The 22,826-nt window shown below is 41.9% G+C and overlaps 4 protein-coding genes and 1 long non-coding RNA gene across 5 annotated transcripts; 2 read left to right on the forward strand and 3 right to left on the reverse strand.

Moving 5' to 3' along the window:
- Nucleotides 1-8: 8 nt before the first annotated feature.
- Nucleotides 9-10,398, reverse strand: Cactin (cactin, spliceosome C complex subunit). Its single transcript, XM_076803590.1, is given in 15 exon segments — nt 9-1,248; nt 1,938-2,106; nt 2,316-2,573; nt 2,634-2,723; nt 3,789-3,905; nt 4,937-5,402; nt 5,507-6,026; nt 6,291-6,396; nt 7,676-7,864; nt 7,866-7,982; nt 8,077-8,575; nt 8,658-8,835; nt 8,912-9,088; nt 9,167-10,008; nt 10,086-10,398. Coding segments are annotated over 15 exon segments (4,071 nt in total). The 5' UTR covers nt 10,268-10,398; the 3' UTR covers nt 9-1,087.
- A 151-nt stretch (nt 10,399-10,549) lies between these two features.
- Nucleotides 10,550-12,552, forward strand: Cks30a (Cyclin-dependent kinase subunit 30A). Its single transcript, XM_076803380.1, has 3 exons — nt 10,550-10,851; nt 11,373-11,500; nt 11,588-12,552. Exons 1-3 carry the CDS (start codon nt 10,796-10,798, stop codon nt 11,641-11,643), a joined length of 240 nt encoding a protein of 79 aa, XP_076659495.1. The 5' UTR covers nt 10,550-10,795; the 3' UTR covers nt 11,644-12,552.
- Nucleotides 12,186-13,681, reverse strand: LOC143362879 (uncharacterized). Its single transcript, XR_013083708.1, has 3 exons — nt 13,354-13,681; nt 13,012-13,127; nt 12,186-12,500 (listed from the first exon to the last, which is right to left on the reverse strand). It is a non-coding gene; the product is annotated as an uncharacterized LOC143362879 (long non-coding RNA).
- Nucleotides 13,682-13,838: 157 nt separating this feature from the next.
- On the forward strand, nt 13,839-21,029 carry Eaat1 (Excitatory amino acid transporter 1). Its single transcript, XM_076803352.1, has 10 exons — nt 13,839-14,154; nt 17,820-18,093; nt 18,956-19,142; nt 19,221-19,263; nt 19,351-19,390; nt 19,467-19,653; nt 19,732-19,965; nt 20,050-20,241; nt 20,321-20,455; nt 20,535-21,029. The coding sequence occupies exons 2-10, from the start codon at nt 17,838-17,840 to the stop codon at nt 20,680-20,682; spliced, it is 1,422 nt and encodes a 473-aa protein (XP_076659467.1). The 5' UTR covers nt 13,839-14,154; nt 17,820-17,837; the 3' UTR covers nt 20,683-21,029.
- Vps25 (vacuolar protein sorting 25) lies at nt 20,966-22,413 on the reverse strand. The gene is made up of 4 exons (XM_076803355.1): nt 22,241-22,413; nt 21,802-21,947; nt 21,469-21,687; nt 20,966-21,405 (listed from the first exon to the last, which is right to left on the reverse strand). Exons 1-4 carry the CDS (start codon nt 22,390-22,392, stop codon nt 21,293-21,295), a joined length of 630 nt encoding a protein of 209 aa, XP_076659470.1. The 5' UTR covers nt 22,393-22,413; the 3' UTR covers nt 20,966-21,292.
- Between the last annotated feature and the right edge of the window lie 413 nt (nt 22,414-22,826).

Raw genomic sequence — 22,826 nt, forward strand, 5'->3', positions numbered from 1 at the left:
CGAAACGATCGCTTTGGACACTGATACATTTATCGCTATATATTAATGTCTTATTTTCTGATAGTCGACAATGAACTCATACAAAATATTACGCTTGTTTAGTAGTCGTATTTATACCTATTGTATATATATCTACTATACGCAAACATGTGTATAAAAGATACGTTATATTGCGTTGAGTCATAAACGGCTCCCTCTTTCTTACATCTATTTCAGTTGGAGACACTTTACAGTTGGAATTCATGAATTAGAAATCATTCAGATGTTTCATGCATAGAAGTAAAACGGAAATCATTTATCATTCAGCACAATAATTACATACTCGTCATGACAATAGTAATGGTTGTGCGTTTTCTTGCATAACACTCAATATTGAGGACTCTTTTGCCTGTGCAATAAACGTTGCGTCTACTTATTATTTACATATACAAACTAGACTGCTGAAAGATTACACAAGTACGTAATAAAAACGTTATAAAAAGTTGGTAAAAAAGGAAACAAATGAAATTACTCGCTTTCTTGAAAGCAGAAAGAAAAACTTTACCAATTACAATTGCAACTTCTTTTCAATGTACGTGCACATGTGCAGTGCGTTTATATAGTACGATACAAAAATCGTATGACTTATTTACATTACTTAAAATCTGTAGAAGACCGCATCCATCTTTAAAGTATTCAATAGAGTATCGAAATACTTTGAGTATACAATATCTTCTTTAACGCTAGGTTTACGGAGCATTAAAAGTGACTATTTTGCATTACTTTATAAAAATACCAAGAGCGTGCTACCCACATTTTTAGCAATACTTTTAAAATAATATATACTCAAAGAAATAAATTTGCTAGATAATTTCTCATGTATGCATCCTTAGAACCATAATAAATTTAAATTAAAAATACTAGAACCCGTCAATTTGACGGGCCCCGTAAACCTAGTGTTAAAAACGTGTCTCTTCTACCATCGGCTTAAAGAAACAATTGATTTTCAATGTACCATGCAAAGGAAATCAAGAATTCCCAATCTGTGGATCGGTCTTAAATCAATTCTTTCTTTAGGTCGGCTACAATTATTTCAAGCAGTGTAATTTTAGCGGTTTCCCTTGCAGCTGCGCTCGTGGACGCTTACGCGATCAGGATTAAAAGTCCTTCCGCAATTCTTGCAGGGGACCAATTGGTTCAAGTGTGATTTCCAGCTGGCCTCTGCCATCGCCATCACGTCTACCACCGCATTTCCTGTTTCTGGGTCACCTGTGAACAAATCAAACGCTGTGTATAGCTATTTTGCTCGAACGACTTTGCATAAAGAAGATACATATTTAATTCACTATGTAATACCGAGCCTTATAAGTAAGTCTTGAACCGTTACCGTATACTTGCATCGCAATTTCATATTTTCACCTTGCCATAAAGTGTGCATTAAAGATTGTTTTAGGTACTTGGTAAAGTACGGCCCCGCCGCTTCCGGTTTGCAGCACCGCCACCCCCTGATCGATACAATCACGCTGACCTTAAGTTCATTGGTTGACCGCGGTGCCACGCGACTAATGTTTAACTCATTTGTTACGGCTGAGGTGCGGAAAGGTGGGGATCGTAAAACTGAGCATCGCATTGGCGTTCCGAGCCAAAACTGTGTCAAACAAAAGTTATTCCGGGGAATCGATCATCGGGGTTGTTCAACTCTACCATCAATTAAGTCGCTCCGCTGGGATCAGCTATAGCGCCAAACAAAGGGATACCTTCGAAACTTGCTGCGGAACTACGGAACCGAACAACAACAATTTTATTTACTATTCTCTGCTCTTCTTTCCAATGCAACAGTTCCTGAAGATCACGAAAATTTTCTATTCTTTTCAGGACAATAAGAGCAAAATGAAAAACAGATCCGTAAATCTGTGTCGGCGCCTCTTCGACCGCAAAAAGAAAACCGTCGAACTTACGAGTATAGATCACTTCCGGTTTCTGTGGCTCTTTCCTTCTCTGACCAGGCGGCAGTTTGTCGTTCTCCGCGTGCCACTTTTTCAGGCACTGTGGCTCGTGAATGGCCAAACTGCTCGACCCGAAATCTCTGCCACATATGTAGCAAGTGACCGGTCTCTTCTGTTGATCCTAGAACCAATCGTCTTCCGCTGTTTAGCCCTCCCCCCGATTGACAAAAACACCGAAGACACGGGGACAGCAAATTTTTATTGACAGTACCAAATGATCGCACAACAGTTTCTACTACAAAGATTTAGTTACAGGACACTCGCGATCGGGAAGCTATCTTTGTCTCAGACAAACTGGAGAATGTAAGCGTTCCTTCTAAAACGACTCACCCCCACAGGGCTGGTAAGCCCTTGCAAGCTGACGGTCTCCAGCTTCGTTTGGCCTTGCGATTCTCTCCTTCGCGGTTGGGACGACTGTTTCACGTTCTCCACCTGGGATCGCTTGATGCATTGAGGCTCGTGGATCTTGATGCTCTTCGTGCCAAAGTTACGGCCGCAATTCTGACAAGCGACCGTCGGCGGTCCCAAACGCGACGTGCTAACAGGTTTCTCCGGTAGCGAAATATCCGATTTCTCGGTGTCCAAATTCTGTAGATTGAAAACGAATTTTCATCGCTGTCTCGCCAGTTTCCTTGAGATTTTCGTTACCTTGAGCGTGCCTTTACAGCTCTTTTTGTGCACTGGTAGTCGCTCCGGCAGGAACGTTCTTCCGCATTTCGGACACGGGAGCAGTTGGGCCTAGAAACATACGATTCTGATTGGTTTCTTTCCTCTGAAGTCATAGTAACCGACGATGGAACTGGTATACCAAGTATACTATGAACTATTCGTTTTGAAGTCTATATTTTAATGAATCGAGCTTTCAGGAAATGCCGGTGAACGGCGTGAACTGTAATGGATCTGATAAGGATTTACGAGCCAGTCGTTTCGATTGCTCGGCAGTTCTGGTGTTAAATCAATAGTGTCTATGTTCCGGCTCCACCCCGACAGCCGAAGATGAATAACCTGTTCGATGAAGCCTACAACGTTGTAAAGCAAGTTCGCCTTTAAAGTCGAACTTAATGAGTCGCAATGCGGCTCTCAGTTTTTAGATCAAACATAGCGTCGCTCTTACGAAGGCGAGTGTACGCGATAAATGTGGGGCAGCACCTTGAACACGATAGGGCTGGAGGATTATAGTGCGTGACACACTCTTTCCCTCGCTCTCCCCGCGGAACTAGAAACCTCATAAGCTTCTACTTATTATTCCCCATTCGTATGCCCGCGTATGCAAACACGTTAAAGGGCGGGCCTTTAACGACTCGCGCCGCATTCACGCACATTTCTTTTCTAATTATAACGAAATTTATGCTCGCGCAATCCTGCATTTGTAACGGATTGCGCGGTATAATTCTCCGCTTTCGCGGACCATTAAAAAAAAACAAGCATGGAGATTAGCAGGAAACTTAGCGTGTTTTTTCCAGCGATAAGTGTATCCCAAGGATACATGGTAATATTTTTTGAGAGTGATTTGTCACGATCTTGAACCGAGGAAAGAGATGTTTCATCGCTCCGGCCTATTGTGCATTGTGCATAGCCGAAAGCATCCGTGGCGTGCAGTAATTAAGTTACATCATCGCCAATCATGTACAGTTCCTTGTCGTCTCCGATGAACTTATCGGAGTGACTCATCCCGCCGATCAAAACACGGTCGACAAACATGCAGATAGGATACGAATCCGATCGTTCGGCAGTCGAACGAAATGTATGAAAGAGAATTGGAAAATTCGTTCGACTGTTGAATTACATTAAAGTGGATAATACCTGGCTCTTTTCCCACGCCACTGTGTTCCATTCCGAATGATCGATCGCGACATCGGGCCTTCTCGGTGTCGGTCGCCTTTGGTTCGCGGGCAAGGAATTATTTTCGCGTTCCCATTTCTGCGGGAAGGACACTCATCAATCATCAAATTACACCGGCGTACGATGATGCATGCAGCGAACGCAGCTGATACCACTTTCGTCGTGAAAGGAATGAAAATGATACTGGAACAGAAGCTTATCGAGATCCCGGTGACATCGACGCTTGAGCAGATAATTATGCACTCGGGAAGGAATAGCAATTTTTCATTATTTAGAACCATCCGAATGTCGAAGAAAAATACTCAAGAAAAATTTTCTAATTCGAATTTCAGCGAAGTCCTCACTGAAATATTAATTTTCCAGCCACGCGGTCGATACTGGAAGAATGCTCAGGGAACGGATGCTAGATAAAGTGACATAATAATCGCGATCGAAACGCACCAATGTCATACAAGTGCAAGAGTTCAGTATATCGAGCCGCGCACGTATAAACTGCGCCTCACCTGTAAAACTACATGGCACTGATCGTCTAGTGTTCAACGGTGACACATATACATAGAGACATATGTAATAAACATTTCCGATATGGAAGTGTATCCATGCACCGCGTATACACTCGCATCGATTCCGCCAAGAACCTTGATGCGTTACATGCTTTCGGACAGGAGAATTCAATAATATTCATGCATCGTGACCGATACTATCATGTGTATGAATAACACCGTTCAAGTTCAGCGTAAAATTAGATCTGCCCTAGGCGAACCATTATTTTCGTACCGCCGGCTCTTTTCCTTCTCGTGTTTGATTTATGGCCACATAGGATAGTATCCATTGAATTATTCACCATCCTCATTACCCATTTAGTCCGAACAGCAAATGATCGTAACCTGGTGTCCGTTACCAGTTAGCGCGAAAAATCAATCATAGAAATCGTACTGCGTACGGTAACAAGTTGTTGCAAATTGGTCGAAAATGAATACGGTAAATTAGAGACTCGAAACAAGGTCTAACAAGACTTCCTTACAAGAATTAATTCTTTTTATCGCGTCGGTCGCGATGATAAAGCGAAGATCAAATGTTAGAGACCTTTAAAAAATCGTTCGACTCACTTGCATACACCTGGGCTCGTGAATAGGGAAGCTGGCGGTGCCAAACTCGCGTCCGCAGATGTAACAAGTGATGGTCCTCGGTCCCTTCTTGGCGGGCGCGGAGAATGGTCTGTTCTGGGTGACTTGCTCTCGAGGACTTTCCGGTTTCGTTCCCTGCGCCGATTCCTCGGTTTTGTTCTTGCTCTTGTCGCTGCGAAAGTTCAAGGCGACAGGCTTCTGGACGGTCTTCGGCAGCGACGTCTTGACCTTCGAATTCGTCGGGCTGTCCTTCGGCTTCTGCACGGTGCCCTTCGGATGACTGTGGAAACGCTCCGGCTGGTCCGGTTTCCCGCAGCTTCTGCACGGCTCCGGTGCGCCCTTCGTCGACGAGGACACGAACACCTCCAGGTCGTTCTGTATCGTCGGCCTTGAGCCCCTCTTCCTTAACGCGCAGAGGGAGGAAATTTTGTGGCTGCTCGTTCCGTTTCTAATCAACAACGGGGCGTTTAAGTAGGTTCAACAATTGGTACATGAACATTCGAACGGATTCAAAAAGTGAAGGAGTTGCGTGCGCTTATGGCCGCCACGAACCTGTTGTTGTTGTCGTCCAGTTTTCTGTTATCGGGGCTCTTCTTCGGCGCAGCGACGTCCTGGCCGGTGGTCCGCGCCTGTTTCTGCATTCTCGGGGACACGTCCGCGGACACGTCCGTCAGGCCGAGTCTCAAGTCGAGGATCTGCTCGAAGCTCCGTCGCTTGTGACGCGTCGAGCCGTTCGCGAGACCGTTGCCCCACGTCGCCGCTACACCGTTTGACGGCGGCCTGTGCTGTTGTTGCTGCAGCTCGCCGACGGTGACGTCTTCCCGACACCTTGACGACACTCCCCCACTAATTGCTTTCGCGTGCCGGAACCGCGTCATCGAATCGCTGAGCAGCTCCTTGCTCAACAACGACATGTCCAGCTTGTCGACCAATTTCGGGTCCAGGACGCTCGGCTTCTCCAGGTTCGCCGTCTTCGGACGTTCCAGGTCACCGTAGAGGGACACCCCACGCTTCACCTTCGGCGGCCAGGTGCCGGTGTCCGGCGTTTTCGATTTCCGTTGTTTCCCCTTTTCTAAACCACGATCATCCATTCCCATTTATTCCCCGAAGAACGAACGATTACTCGGCTCTATCAAAAATTATTTCTTGCGAAACTCGATTAAAATTCTGAACGATGCAACTTTGTATTAAAAATACATCGACCTCTTCTACCGCGAAGAAATATTTTAAACGCGAAAACTAACGATCGCACGATCATGCGTCACCTCTAAAGGTTAATTTCCCTTTCTGATCATGTCAAACTGGATTCATTTTGGCGAACAGGTCGTTTACTTACTCTCTAAAATGTCCAGGTCGTCCTTGATCACCAAAAACGTCTTCTCCGGCAAGAACTCCGTCGGGACCTTCTTCCACTTCATGGTCGCCGCCGTGATCGCAAAATCCTGTCACTTCGAATTTGAGGAATGATACCAGGGCGCCGATTTCACGTTACTCTCGACTCGCGACAATTTCCACGTTTCGAACGGGACTTCGGGATTCACGATTTCATGGTAGGTCCCACCGGACGTCGGATCTACGATCAATCGAACGATACTGGGAGTGTAAAATTGGATTTTGATCAGGAGCGCTTAAATTTCATCGTTCGTCGGATCGATCGTTGATCGTGGAGTACTCTAACATTTGCGGTTATCGCGAATAAACAACCGGATTTTTTCATTCGCACTCGAATCGCTCATCCTCGTTGACAACCCACTGAATTTAGCTACCCTTGAAATGTTCATCGTGTCGTTCAAATTATTTTATCAATTCGTAAATGAATCGTTTTTAACCTTCAGTTAGGAGTCGACGCGGTCCGCACGGTTTTGAACAAATACGAGCACGAGTGCGCCAGTTATAGTGGATGGAAACACTGTCCGCAGATGAAATTGTGGCTCCTTTTTTTTCTTCGAAGCACACTGGTACGAACGAAATGTTGCATAGATTCTCATAAAAGCGAGGAACACGTTTCTCTTTCGGTCGGTTCGCACGAATTATTCCGAATAAGGCTCGCACGGTCGGTTTCGGTCGGTGAACATCACCGTGACGGTTTAAATTGTGCGCGATGCTCGAGGAAGAAACGCGATTTCAAACGCGTACGGCCTTTGTCAGCGAAACACCCAGTGCACTGAGCTTCGGTTTACCTTGCCATTGGCTACATATAGCTTTTACCTTTCTCATTGTGGTCGACTGTGTGAAGAATACAGGTGGCCGCGAAAATCGATCCAACAACTACTATTAAACAACTGTATCGAGCCCCGTTTGTGCACGCTCCCGTCATCACGCGGAAATCATGTACCCTCTTGTGCCGCGCCGTTTGATATTTGGTTGCGAATCGCTGCGGCGTACAAGGCCGTTATTGCGATCAAACTCTCACCAGAATGATCAATCGAATCCCAAATAAATTTTGCTTCGTCGAATGCAGCGAAAACGGTACGGGGTTCGTTAATGTCCAAATAGAAAATGTAGCCAGATATATGTTTCGTCAGAAATTCTATTTGCTCCGTTTCGAATTTATCAAGTTGATTGCAAAACAATGCAGGCGGCAATGTGAAACGCCGGTTGTTTCATAGTATTTCGCATGATTATTTCGGTGTACGTATGCAACTTGCAACACATGTGGGTACGTTTCACGTGGAAAGTAAATTGTCGTAAATTTGTGCATACGAATGGAGAGTTTTATTCAATGACCTCCTTAAAAGCACTGTTAGTCCAGCTCGAAACGATCGTTGTAAAAATTGAATTTATTGTATATCTAGAAAACATATTCACAGAAATGTATAATGTACATAATACCGAGGCGTTAGCGGCGGTATCGATATCGTTTGAAGTGAAACCACAACTGAAAAATGTTGTTGTGAAACTGACACCTGAATCCACGTTTGTAGGAATACTCCCATTCGCGGTTCACGATCTTGAACGCTATGTCTTCGTACGGCGGTCCGGCATGGAACCTCAAGATAGCAAAGTCCTTGTTGTCGGCACAGGGTGTCTGAAAAAGACGAAAATTTTTGTCAATGGGACATTCTCAAATTGCTGTGTTAGAAAACAAAGACATATAAAATTAATCGAAAAAATTATCTTACCAGGAAGTATTCAGGCGTTGTGTTTTTGTCTATGAGATCAGGGTAAAATATATTAAACTTGTAACCTTGGACAATTTTTGGGGGTGGATTATCCATATCGTAATGCGTTTGATTATATTTGTTCCATTCGAAGCCGGTATGTACTCGATTGAAGTATCTTGGCTTTCTGGGTCTATATTTGTCGGACCACAAGTAAATCTGTGCTTCCAAAGACGACTCGACGCTGAATTGTGCCTCATCGGACCCCATGTTCCTCCGTGCTTCTCTGTGCATCGCTTGTTCCTCGGCAGTCATCACATTCTGAATCTTACGTCCAGTGCTAAGCACTTGATTTCTCGCGTACTCCAATCGCTGATTGTCGTCCTCTTCCAATGTGACTAATGTTCCCGGCTCAAGCTGAGAATACAGTATATACTTCGGAGAATATCCTCCCGATTCGTATTCACAAAAGGATTCTGACAGAAGATCGTCAGCTGCACTAGTAGCTTCTTGCTCGTCGCTAAAAACGCACAAAACAGAGCCATAAGTTAAAGCTCCCATAATAATTTCAAGCGTAAACATATACAAACAGGAATACACACTCTGATTGACTTTCTTCGTTCGTTACTGTTGCCACACCCTCCTCTTCGGACGATCCATGAGCTTCTTCCTCAGGTTCATTCTCCGTTCTCGAAACTCCTTGTTCGGCAATTAAAACTTCTAACTTTTTCCGCAAATTTTCTTGATGCCGATCTCTCAGCCGTGCCCTTGCCATGTGCGCTGAGAATAATAACAAACGGTTGGTACAAATGTGTATATCAGACACTGAAATGTTGATACTCGATTTGTAAATTACCTTTCAATTGGGATAGAAGGCTCTCCCAATATCCAATGTCTACACCTTCAGGCTTTCCTGTGATCTTTGCTTCAATTTGTAATTGCAATGCTTCCAGCTGTGCCGCTGTTTTTCCTTTGAAAATAGCAGTCACATCTTTAGCTACCGATTCGTGTATTCCTTCTCTCCTACCAACAGCTGAAAGTTAAAGTGGATTAGCATCATTCTAGAAACACCTGATAAAGTTTTTCATACGAACTTCACATAAATACTTACCAACTTCGTACTCTGATCTTTCTAGTTTTCTCAGCTTGTGCAACTCATCCTCAACGATTACTGTAATATCATTCCAGTAATCTAAGTTTTTATCGCGTTCTAATTCTTTATAAACTTTGATGTCCTCGATTAAATCTTCTAAATCTTTTACATGCAGACCACGTAAGTAAGTATAGGGTTCGTGCATTTCAACAGCATCTACCTCTTCTTCTGCGCTAATATATTTTGCAAGAAGGTCAATCGGTTTGGCACGACCATCTTGTATACGAATGCGAGACCTCAATCTAGCTTGCTCTAAGTGAAACTGGTCCTCTTGTCTTGCCCATTGTTCCAACTGGGCAGCCTCCTTTCCTCTCTGTAGCATAGTCATTTCTTCTTCTCTCTGTTGCCTTTCTAATTCCCTTTCTTGCCTCCTTTTCTTAACTTTTTCCAACTCTCTCTTATTTTCTTCTTGTTTATGTCTATTCCTAACTTCTAATTCTTCTCTGCTAACACCTAAGAGACCTTCCTTCTCGAGCTTCTTCGACCACACAAACGTGGAAAGCAAGTTTCCATCCCCGAAAGGATTATCCGTATTCGTGTAATGCAAATAGTCGTTATCCCAACCCATTCTTTCCTTACGCTTGCGTTCTTTAGCCTCCTTCTTCTTTAAACGTCTTAATCTCTTCTCCTCTGGCGTTTCTGTAGCTTTCATTAGTTCTTTTTGACGTTTTTTGTCCTCAACTTGTTTCTGACGTTGTTTTTGAAGTTTCTCCAAGAGCTTGGTAGAATTTGACGACGAATCTGAAGAAGGCGAGCTACTGGATTCGCTTGAGTTTGAAGTTGAAGATGACGACGACGACCTACAGTTAGAAGCAGGTCTGTTACAAAATAGAGTAGAAAATAATCGGAATATAAAATATTATTAAATTTACATTACCTTCTCCTGCTTTTGTGTTTCGACGATTTTTTACGGGATTCTCGTGATTCAGATGATTCTCCGTGTTTGGACTTTTTATGTTTTTCACTCGAACTCTTTGAATGTTTATGTTTACGCCCGTACCGATCTCTATCTTCTTTCCTAGGTCTCTCATAATCTCTCCTGCGTGAATATTTCTCCATTTTTCTTGCGGACCCACCGTTCTTCTCCTTCGTGCAAAGTTTTCTACACGTACCCCATTATTGTGACACCTAACCTCTCAAGAAACGACAACTGAACGCAGCAACGTACGCCATTGAGCAACTTCAGACGTATTCAGTTGTTGCCGTGTACTACGTGCACACTTCCGTTTATGCGAAAGAACAGAAAATAATACAGTGTATAATACCACTGAATATGCAATGCTTAAGTGTTATCACAAAGAAATAAAAAAATGTCCTTATTGTTCTGCTCTATAAATTTATTTATTGCAGCGTTTCTCCGAGTTTTCGGAACAGAGTATTTACTCGTACTACATCGAATAGAGTGTCAACGAACAGCGAAGTACATTCCCTCCACTCTTCTTGACACTACATCCGTTAAACTTTCAAATCGAGTAGTATACGAAGTTGGAGAGAAGGTTTTCGAAAATTCACAGGCGATTTTTCGTCGGATTCAGTGAATACGTAATTGGTGTTCGAAGTCTGGAAGATTATCGTTCGGTGAACAACATGCCAAACAAAATCTACTATTCGGATAAATATTACGACGACAAATACGAGTACAGGTTGGTTGAAATAACGGCAGCGCGTGATATGTACAAATGAAGGTTCTGATTTTGGTCAATTGTGCCATTTTCTATGGTTCCTGCAGACATGTATGCCTAATTCGTCGAACGTATGTTTGTATCATTATCGCGTCTCGCAATTTCGGTGAAGGCTTTTCGTTCGACGGGATTGTAATCGCGATGTTGTTTCGTTGGGTTTGACAATAATCTCTTTGTTCGTTTTTCGGGTGCGTTTTTCCGAGAATTTAATTCGATGGTACGTGACGTACGTCCAGCATCATCATAATAGCTACGCAACAAAGAATTCACTCATAGGGAGGGGACGGTATTAAGTACTTTTAAACATAATTATCATGAAATACTTGTTAGATGTTGAAACGAAATTTTCTATATTTTTCTTGACAAGCATAAACAGTTAACTGCAATGAACCTTTTTTGTATTATTGCAACGATCTGGAACAAAGATAGAATAGAAAACTTGATAATGTTATCAATTTATTAATGAGACAATTTTTCTTCAGGCATGTGGTCTTACCAAAAGAAATGGTAAAATTTGTGCCAAGTACTCATCTACTCTCAGAGAAAGAATGGAGAGCCATCGGCGTCCAACAAAGCCAAGGATGGGTACATTACATGATTCATAAACCAGGTATACATAATTTATTATTCAAATTTGAGTATTTTAAGCGTTCTATCGATATTAATGAATTTTAATCGAACTCTTTGTTTATTTCAGAGCCACACATTTTACTCTTTAAGAGGAAAATAACGTCGCCAGCACCAGAGAATTAACTTCTTTGCCGTATCTGTACTAACTTGTAAATAATATTTCAGGTCATTGTTAATATTCATAGAAAAGCTTAACTATCATGGCAAAATATTCTGTTGACATTGAAAATCCAATCTGTATCAGACTACTGAATCAACTGCCGCATCTATTCGCATTTGGAAATCTACTACATTTAAGAGATGCGCTAATAAGTATGCTTTTCTTAAATTCTTTGCTATGTCATCGATACAGCCTTCTGCCTTCATTATCGACAAGTCATTCGCAAAAACAAAGTGTTCTGTATATATGTCCATAAAATGTCTTAGTTGTTAATCGCAGTCTACATAGCTCTTAATTTCGGATTTACCAGAACATCTTGGTATTTTCATTCAGTCTAACAGAAGTGGAAAACATTGAAACATTCTAGTTCATTCTTTCTCGGAGAATTCTAGTTCTACAGAAGAATCGACAGTTCTGTTCAGAATTGATTGAGTCAGGCGTGTCCTGATGATCTTGTGATTGCAGTGCCTTGCACAAATGTGCTATTTTTCTATTTACTATTAAGTTATACTTTAAGACTCAGTGAGGATAATCATTCCTTATATTTAACAAGAAGGATGTATTGGAAAACTTGTAATACTCTAAGTTTTAAATTCGTGAACAATATGGATATTACTTTGAGATTCCATTACGATTAGTTAAAAATTAAATTCTGCCTTTATTATGTATCTTGCCATATGATGCTTCACCTTAATTAGTTCTCTACATCATGCATTTCATTTACTTTGCGCGTGATTTCATTTCGGATTTTGCTCTCTATATTCTTCTTCTTCCAACTGCTATGTTTTAGTATTAGTTGACTTCGATTTACTTTTATAAACTAAAATAAAATAAGTATTGTCAATTTTTCAATAAACGTTTGTAATTAATAATTCTTGCTTTTCTTTTTTCTTTAGAGAAAGTACCGTTTCGAGTTTTAAAGTATAATAGAGTTGGCATTGTATAGAATATAAGCGTAACGGTATGACGCCGCGAGGCATTCGTCAGTTCCTTCAATCCACTCACGCACAGCAAAAAGAATGAAACAAATTTGGCCAAATATGCGATGGTGGAGGGGGCAGGACCGAGGGAAACAGAATAATTAAAACGGGCCACGTGACTGACCTCAATCCAATTATACAAACATTGTCCCTAGCGGTCAAGTATTTCTCACACCAATTTTTGTAAACTGTACATTAATTAAATCCTCGTTGATGGACTGACATGTATTGCGTGCACCACAGTTCGTTTCACTTGTATTACATAATTTCGTTAACAGTGTCTTTTAATAAGGAAATAAGTAATCAGCCAAATTCTTTCACAATTACAGAAAAAATATTCCATTTCCATACCCAAGAACAACGTCGAACATCCGAGGGTACGTCACAGAAACGTTCGAACATCGGAGCACACATCTACTCGAATTCAAGCCCTAATACTACCGAAAACATTGGAGGTGTGCGAGAACCTGAAAATGTCGGGTCGGGATGCGTCAAGAATTTGATTCGGGATCGGAATTCTCCAATATCCTCCAGACAATATTTATATGTCACTCCGAAACCATGAATATATCCACGGAAAAGGAATATAAATGATCAGCGGGTTCTGGGAATTTTCAAAAATCTCTATCCTTCCGGAAAACCCGATTATCGCGTGAATACCGGTCCTTCGAGAATCTCAAAATTTTCGGGTACCCGTCCCGATCCCGGGAAAGTTTCTCGCACACTCCTACGTCGTACACGCTACAATATAACATCCAGTGGATAAACAATTCCGACACCGCGGCCATCCAAATCGGCCGATACTGGCCGAACTGATTGCTGAGTAAGCTGTGTATCGCTGTACGAGTTTTCTTATCGAGAATGGTTTTTACGGAAGTCGCGGCCGGTGTTTCACAATGTACGGATCGATTGGCGATCTCGTGGCCGTACATGGTTTAACCGTTCATTCAAGTCTCGGTTTATGAAATCCGCGAGCGTTCCGCGTGCGCGCGCGCGCGGGTGCCAGCAGAGGCACGCGCACACGCCGTCGCGGGTGCCCCCCCGTGTATTTACATGCGCGAAAGAGGTAAATACATGTCGGGAAAGACGCGAGAACCGGGGGGGAAGGCGTGTGTACCCGGGAGTTCGGTGAAAGGGGGCAAAAGGAACGGGGAACGCGTGAACAGAGAAGCTGGGATAGTGGCGAATGTTCGAGGAAGGGGGGTTCGGGAGGGGCAGATACACGATCTCTGACGCACACATGTTGCATCCACGCGACGAAGGGCTCTGCTCTCATGTCTCATGGGCAAGCCGGCACTCCACGAGAACGGAGCGCGCCGACGGTACCAGTACCACGACTGCGTTCGCGGGAAGAACGACTTTTTCGCGCTCTCTAAAACGCGAACGAAAGGTGCCCCCAGTCTCCCGATTCGGACGACACAATACACGAGCAGCGAAACTTGTTGATCCTGCCCATCGCCCACGGGATTCTGATAACTGTCCAACAGGCGACGGGTGAGCTAACAAACTCTTCCTTTCTTCTATCGTTTTATTTCTTTTTTTAAATACGTACGACGTGACTTTACCGACGGAGTCGAGCAACAAACGATCTCGAGGAGAGATCCGACGATTTTACCCGTTGCATGGAAATGTAATTTATTATTTGTCGGTAAGGATAAATCGGCGTTCCGGCTCGAAGTTGATTTTTCTTCGGGATAATTCGCGTGATCGAAGAAGACTGATATAATTCTTGTTGTGCGTCGCCGTTGCGAAGGAATAAACGGTTTATTGAACCGTGTCTATCTTGTGTCTCTGCACGATGGTACACGTGCACCACAGAGCCGTTCAAACCGTTTGCACACCAACTATGACTAACCGGAGTTTTTGCTCCGGAATTGTCGGACACCGTGGACTGCCCCAAGGCTCGCAACGTTTCTATATATAAAAAAAGAAAAAAAGAGAGGCAGTTCGTGTGTCGTTCCTTCATTAATCTAATAAAAATAGTTACGCAGTTCGTTGGGAGCAATTATAACTTCCGGTTTCGTTTTTTTTTTCGAATGTCGTTCGCAGCAAGATACTATCGGACGCGCTCGCTATTATTCCGAAATTGTACTTTATTATATAATCCACCGTTTCTCTCGATCGGTCGCGCTGAAACCCGAAATATTTTATAGTCTCGAGACGTTTATCAATAACCGGGTAAACCATGATTCGTTAATCGTTATTATGGTTCAACTATAGAGCGTTATCAGTGGGATAAAAATTAACTTCCTTCGCGAATAGTAACAAGTCAATGTAAAATGTAAACTATAACCGATTACTATATTAATTGTACTTATTTTTAAAGCATAATAATTTTCCATTATGCCCCACGGTAATCGGGTCCCTTACCCTATACGTTTGATTAATTTCTCTCGTAGACCGTCTCGTCGTTTGCTCAAAAATGACAAAGTACGCTGATAAGTAGCTCCGCCAGATAAGTGACTCCGATTAATGATTTCGTCAAATCCCACGTATCGCGTCCGAAGCGAAATACTAATTTTCGAATGTGTTGCAAAACAACCTTGTACAGGGTGGTTACCACGAACGAAAGTTGGTGCCATTCTTTAGAATTTTCCGATTGTTTTGTGCCGCGAAGCAAGATTGTTCCGCGAAAAGCTTTTGGGAAGATCACGCGTCCGAAGACGAGATCGAGTGCGCGCGCGCAGAAGAGAACTAACTTTTGCTCTCGACGATTCAAACGAGAATGGCACATGTGCCATTTCGCCCCACTTTCGTTCACACTCTCGGAGAGGTGTACGGTACACAGGTGAATCAACCAATCGCGGCCTAATAACCCGTTAAAGCGAAGGTTGATTTCGATCTCGTTCGTTCGTATCGCGTTTGTCCGTTTGTAAATCGTGTTGTTGTTGTTGTTGTTGTCGTCGTCGTCGTCGTTGTCGTTGTCGTTGTCGTTGTCGTCATCGTCATTGCCGCTCTCCACGTTTCCGCGTGGGCGATTAGCTTTTCTGAAAACCGATAGAAACACGACACCTAGACAAACAACAGAACACAATGGCAGATTTTTCTGCGACGTACGATTTGGTTAGCTGATGGAGCGCCAAAGGCAGATTTCCAGGACAGTTCGAACCGGTTGATACCAGTTCCTACTAGATATACGCACGTCTGTGTGCGTCTGTGTGCGTGCGTATGTGCACGTTGTACGTACAAGAAAATCCTCTTTTCATTCACCATTTTTGATTAATCAATTTCATCCGGTAATTGATCATTACGTCCGATGCCCTTCACGTGTAGGTACCCTTGGTCGCTGGTAGCCATCATAGTTCCTCGAGATGCACGCGGACTATACCGGTTAAATCCTTTAGTCATTGTCTTATTTTCAAGTCGAAAACATCCATTAGAGATGCAGACGATTTTATCCTTGATAAATACTAATCTATGCGAAACTGTGACTCAACGAGCAGGGATCTCTGATGTAATTGTTAAAAATTCTTACGCGCTTGTATCGTTAACGATATGGAAAATAGAGTTCCCTTTATATCCGTATCGTTATTGTGCGAACGCTATTGACCTTCGTCCTCATCGGCTAGAAATGTTTCGAACTCTGTCGTCACCTCGAGCGTGTACACTCGAGCAGATCGAATACTGTGTTTACAAAAAAAAAAAAAAAAAAAGAAGAAAAAAGAAAAACTCGAACGCTAGAATTTTCGCAGAACCCACCCAGAGATCGGGTAACAATGTGGCCCATTGTTAACAGCGGACGCTGTTGTTAAAATTAGGAAACCGGGACCCGAACTTACCCCCTACGATTCATCCGAACGGTATTGTTCGCGTCTTTGTTTACTTTCGTGAAAAATAACAGCAAAATCCGAACGTAATACTCTATTAATCGCTGTGATTCGAATCACCTTGTTCGAATCGTTAATTAATTCTTCGAATCGTTAAACAAAGGGCGTAGCGCATCCGAAGAGACAAATCAGCTCGCGCAAAGCATCATCCAGGCATGCATATTTCATAGCGATTTAACATTATATAATAGATTATATTGTGACGGCGACGATTAGTATGCGGGACCAATGAAACGTGCACCACAACGGGGCCTGTAGATTGTTTTTCCTGCGCGCGATTTTGCAATTATCTTGGATAACTGCACGGACTCGCGCGTTCCAACTAGGGAATATGCATTTTCCATGGCTTACGGCCAAGGACGCGACTAAAACGACGTGGAAATCATATTTTCAATTGTCGGCGGTGATGTTCCAAGAACGGCGAAAAAAAAAGATCACCGTGTAATCGGACGCCATCACGCGTGCCACGCGTGGAAACAGTTCTCGAGGGAAAGAGACATTTTTATTAGGAGTACGACAACGATGCAATAGCCGACGGTGCACAAAGGAAAATGATTCGCATAATCGGCGAGTCCAGGCCGTTGGCCGGTACAAATTAGTCTGTTTATTTACCTTATTCCGATTGCTCGTGAATCTCGACTGGTGACGAAATGATATATATGTTCGCGTTGGTTCAATACTCGTCTGCCTTATCGCGAGCTTTCGGTATAATGCTCGCAAACGTATTAATATTCGGCCGGGATCGTAAGAATGTGTACCGCAAGTGCGACACAAAAAGATAATCAAGTAATCGCGCGGTGTTGAACACGCCGGATCATTCGCTACCGCACATTCTGCCTCGAGGCTACATGTCGTTATCACATCGATAGAGAAATTTACGCAATGCATTTCTGCGAATTACAATATTCCTTGGTTCCCATGATCGACCGATTCCTCCTCCACAGACAACGATGATGTACAGTTGCCGGCAAAAGTCTCTTCTTCGACCCCCCCCACTACCGAAAATGGCAGACCTCGTTGACCCACTTCTAACTTGTATTATGTACAAAATGTTTCCCAATCGCGGTCTTATGTATCCGGGACCAGAACGCTTTTCGGCACCCGTGTTGTACGAGTGCAAATTGCTATCAACATTTCCTGTAACACTTTACTTTGAAGGAATTGCAAAGTAATACGCGAAAACTGAAATTTTTTATCGGGCGAAAAAGTCGATAAAAACGCGTTTATTTCGGACGTTGTCGATATCGTCGAAGCGCATCGCTAATTTTAAGTATCACTCGAGGCGATAATTGTATTTTTCCGACTGACCGTAGTTACGATTTCTTTTTTTAGGACAAGAACGGTGACGACATGGCGCATCCAAAAAAATGGAAGAGTTGCCTGTCCGAAAACATGCTGACGATGCTGACGGTGCTCGGCGTTGTGGCTGGAGTTGTTCTCGGTTTCATTTTGAGAAACGCCAGAGACGATCCATGGACAAAGCGCGAGATAATGTACATCCAGTTTCCGGGAGACATTTTTCTCAGGATGCTGAAGGCTCTCATTCTACCATTGATCGTCGCTAGCATAATCAGCGCTATCGGTGGATTAGATCTCGGTTTATCCGGTAATCCTTGGAGACTTGAATTAATTTCACCGTTGAGAAATTCGGTTTCTTATCGGTTATTAACGCTAGGTTCGCGGAGCACTAAAATCTTTATCCTTGGCATCGTTAGAATCTTAATAATTTCAAATTAGAAATGTTAGAACCCGTCATTTTGACTGGTCCCGTAAACCTAGTGTTAGCAAATAATTTTTAATCTTGTACATTCGATCAATGTTGAAGATGACTGCGGACGTACATTTACAAATCCAGCACTGTCCGGGCAAACTCTGAACGTCTGATAAGTCTACAAGAGAAAATATAAATCTTCCACACCTGTAATCCCATTACAATGTTTGAGCGTAATGTTTGGTCTGCAAAAGATTGCGCCGTTTGCCTCGTTTCCATTTAAACTGTATTTTTAAACGACGTTTATCAGACGTCGGTGCGCCATAAGTTCCGATCGCTTCAGATTGCTCGATCACGCAAACTTATTTACCCGGAGATCACGCCGAGGATGGATTACTGAAATTTTCCGGCTTCCACCCACGAACAAACTCGATAACAGAAACTTTTACGTGTCGTACAGATAAATATTGACTTGTTGTTACTAATGACTCGATAATTACTTTGAATCAACCACGTTCCACATTCCAACCGAATGCTGACCGAGTTCCTCTTTTCTCCCTCGTGTCTAACAATAAGAGCTGAACAATCGTGACATTTGGTCCCGCGATAAGAAACTCGGCAAACTGCACATAAATCTTGATCACTTTGTGTAACTTTAATGCGCGGAGTGTTGTTACGTTATGCACACAATGGCGCGTTCAGCTCATCAAAGGGGAAAATGAATCGCAATTGCATGTGATCTTGTTTCATCTTACAGGGAGGATCGGTGTACGATCGATTTATTATTATGCGTCGACAACCATATCAGCCGTAGTCCTTGGAATAATACTCGTTTTAATTATTAAGCCTGGACAGATCGGCTCGTCGAACACCTTAACTACAAATGAATCTGTAAAACCACCCAGGAATGTTACCACTGTAGATACTCTTCTAGATCTAGTCAGGTATGAAAGTTTGCGTCCTCTTTTCCTGCAATGAATCGTCAGAACGATATGAACTTATGAAATTCTTTTGTTTTACAGAAATGTGTTCCCTCCTAATCTTGTACAAGCTTGCATTGCTCAAGTACGTATGGCAACCCCTTCCATTTAATCGAAATCAAATGACAATTTCCCTGAAATTTTATTTTAATTCAATATCGTTTGCTTGCAGTACCGAACAATATTGATTAAGCCCGAAGTAGAAACAAACAGTAAGTGAAGACTTAAAACACCTGATTCGAACACTCGTTTAACGTGGTTCCGTGATCTCATGATTTTTCGTTGCAGCTACCACTTTGCAAGATTGGGAAATATCTTCCACTTACGGGGATGGTACCAACACATTAGGTTTGGTAGTTTTTGGAATTGTGTTCGGTATAGCCATTAGCAAATTGGGGGAGCCTGGCAAGCCTCTGTTGGCTTTTTTTGATTCCCTATCCGAAGCGTCTATGCTGATTACTAAATGGGTGATATGGTACAAAGTTACATAATGTGTATATTAATCAATTGGTATCTATGTGAACTATGTTTTTAACAATACTCTTGTTTGTAGGGTCTCCCCGATCGGTGTTCTCTTTCTTGTTACCGCGAAGCTCTTAGAAATCGACGATATTGGTGCCATTGTCGGACAACTAGGTTTATACTTTCTCACAGTATTATTAGGATTGATTATTCACGGTTGCGGTACTCTTTCTCTCATATTCTTCATATGCACCAGAGAATTGCCATTCAAACTGCTCTCGAAAATGGGCCAAGTTTTGGCTACTGCGTTTGGCACTTCATCTAGGTAAGGCTGTTTACGATATCCATAGGCTGTGTTATTCACATGTATCTATACTTGAAATGTATGAAAACATGTTTACGATTACAGCACTGCTACTCTCCCGGTAACAATACAGTGTTTAGATAATATTGGTGTAGACCCTAGAATCACAAGATTCGTTGTACCGATTGGTGCCACTATTAACATGGATGGTACCGCATTGTATGAAGCTGTTGCTGCGATATTTATAGCTCAAGTTAGAAATGTTCCATTGACTCTCGGAAATGTTATTGGTATCAGGTAAATTAGTAAATAAGAAACTGAATTGAACGAACTAGTACGAGCATAATCATTATTATATCGTGACATTATTTTCCAGTATAACTGCCACTGCAGCGAGTATAGGTGCTGCTGGTATTCCACAAGCTGGTCTTGTTACAATGGTTATGGTTTTGGACACTGTAGGCCTGCCTGCTGAAGATGTAACACTCATTATTGCGGTCGATTGGCTCTTGTTAGTATATTGGTTTTCTCTTTTTAAGCTGAATAGTGGCTCATTAAATTTTTATAATGATTATGAAATTCCTTTGCAGGGACCGTTTCCGAACAACGATAAATGTTATATGCGACGCACTCGGAGCTTATGTTGTCGAACATATGAGCAAAAGAGAATTGGAAGCGAATGTTACTCTTCCCGAAGAAACAATTGAACTAGCGAGAGTAAGGAAAGTTGAGGCATAAATCGTCAATCTTTCCTTTTGCTAAAATTTTGCCATGATATTATGTAAACACAATTTTACTGTGTTTATATGTTTTTTGTATACTTCATAGTCAATTATTTGTACTAATGTATATTCATCCTGGGTGCAAATCTTATTTTACAAAGTTGCCAGATGTTGTTATAAGCATGATACTTATTTAGGATTTTAAAGGACCACGATAAAGCATAAATTCGATTTCTCATGAACGTACTAATTACATACATTGTTTATGTTTGCTGTTGTTATAATAATATTTACGGCAGTTGTGTTTAAACATTCCACATATTTATTGAGGACAGCAAGTATAAAAAATTATGTTCAATGCTATTTCTACATACTTCATTTATGTACATATATAGTATTTATTATACAGATTTTATTAATAATAAGTCTTATGAAATAATAGCCGGTATACATAGCCTGTATACGTAGCCTGTAAACATACTTAAATGTGTACTTTTTTAAATTAATTTTGTGATTAAACTCTGGACATATTCTAATTCATGAATTCCTCGCTTGGTTGTCACTTATCGATCCCTTTAGATTTATATTTACATTTTGTAAACGATTCTTTTTATACAATTACCTATTTAGAAGAACTTTACACCTTGATTATCGTCGAATAAAATTAGCTCAGCTTTTTTGTTTGCTTCTAGAGTTTTGAGTGCTCTAATTAATACTTCGGTATCAAGTCCATGAAATTCTGAAAATATATAATTAATCTGGTTTCTCTTGTAAGGAAAATAATTTTTGGAGGAGCACACACCTTGATCCGTTGTATCTTCCCCTTGTGTTAATTCGAACAGAGTGCACACAGAACCAATGAATCCTTTTTCTTGTGCCCAATTATATATCATTTCACCCCATTCTTCTAAAGTATGCCAATAAACGAGCCATCTTTGTTTACCCTTATCTATTGGACTTGCATTCCCAGACTTTGTTAATTCTTCTAGCACCAATAAAACAACTTCTGACGGTAATTTTCCTATTATATGCATTAAGGAAAAATACTTCATCATCTCATTTATCGGTTGTCTTTATGTAAGCGATATATAAACCTTATATTCTTATTTAAAAGTTGGTTTTAGACAAAGGATACGATTAATTGCAGCATTATTGAACAAAGGGCTTGAATGTGCTTCTCGAATATCCACTGTAGACTGCTTTGTCACACGGTAATATTCTAATATTAAACTCTTCCATGCTGCTATTTGTTTAGCTCTAGTATCTGTATGTGGTTGCAGACTGAAAAATTTAAAAGTAAGACAATAGCAAACCTAAACTACTTGAAATGAAAGAATTTTCACAATAAAGAAGCGTGACAAATTCGACAAGGAAAACATTCTGCATGTCATTCTTTCATAAAAATGAATTTAATCCACATATACACTGATGTCTGTAACCATGTTTAACCTCAAAATACGCTAAACGCGTATGTATTCTTATTTTCGAAGTAAATAATTTCAATCGATTACTTGTAAATAAAGCACGATAATCCATGTTAAAGTTGTCGTTGAAACCATACGATAATCGCTTACGTAAAAAACGGAGGAAAACTGTATTGCCACGGCCACTCGATTTCTGCCATTCTGATAGAAACAAATTGAAATGTTTGAAAACCAGAGAGGATATGAGAGCACAGACGAGGTGTAGGAGTAGAACAATCACCCAATGTATTCTTTTGTCTCATGTCCGCGGGACTCTAGCGCCTCCTTACCATTTTTGTGTCACATCCTACCGTGTCGGTTGAAACTAATATTGTGGAATTAATATCGAACCCCTAAAGAATAGAGAAAATGATTCTTGCCGATATTCCCATAAGGAGTCGTGCAACAAGCGGCAGGAATCATCTGCTCCTGAAAATCTGAAAATAGCGCCACTAGACCGTAGCGGCAAAACGCTCAAACTGTTAGCCAAACGTTACCGGCAGAATGTCCGACATTGGTGCCGTCAGAGCCACCTGGCGGTAGAAATCCGAAACTAATCGGCTACGAGCTTGGGCGTTTCGCCACTACGAGGTAATGGCGCTGTTCGGAGATTTTGGCGGAAGATGTATGTGGCGCCACCCAGCGGAGGAATTCTGAACACTAATCGGCTACAAGCTTGGGCGTTTCGCCACTACGA

Source organism: Halictus rubicundus, chromosome 18 (genome assembly GCF_050948215.1).
Source record: "Halictus rubicundus isolate RS-2024b chromosome 18, iyHalRubi1_principal, whole genome shotgun sequence".
Lineage (NCBI taxonomy): Eukaryota > Metazoa > Arthropoda > Insecta > Hymenoptera > Halictidae > Halictus > Halictus rubicundus.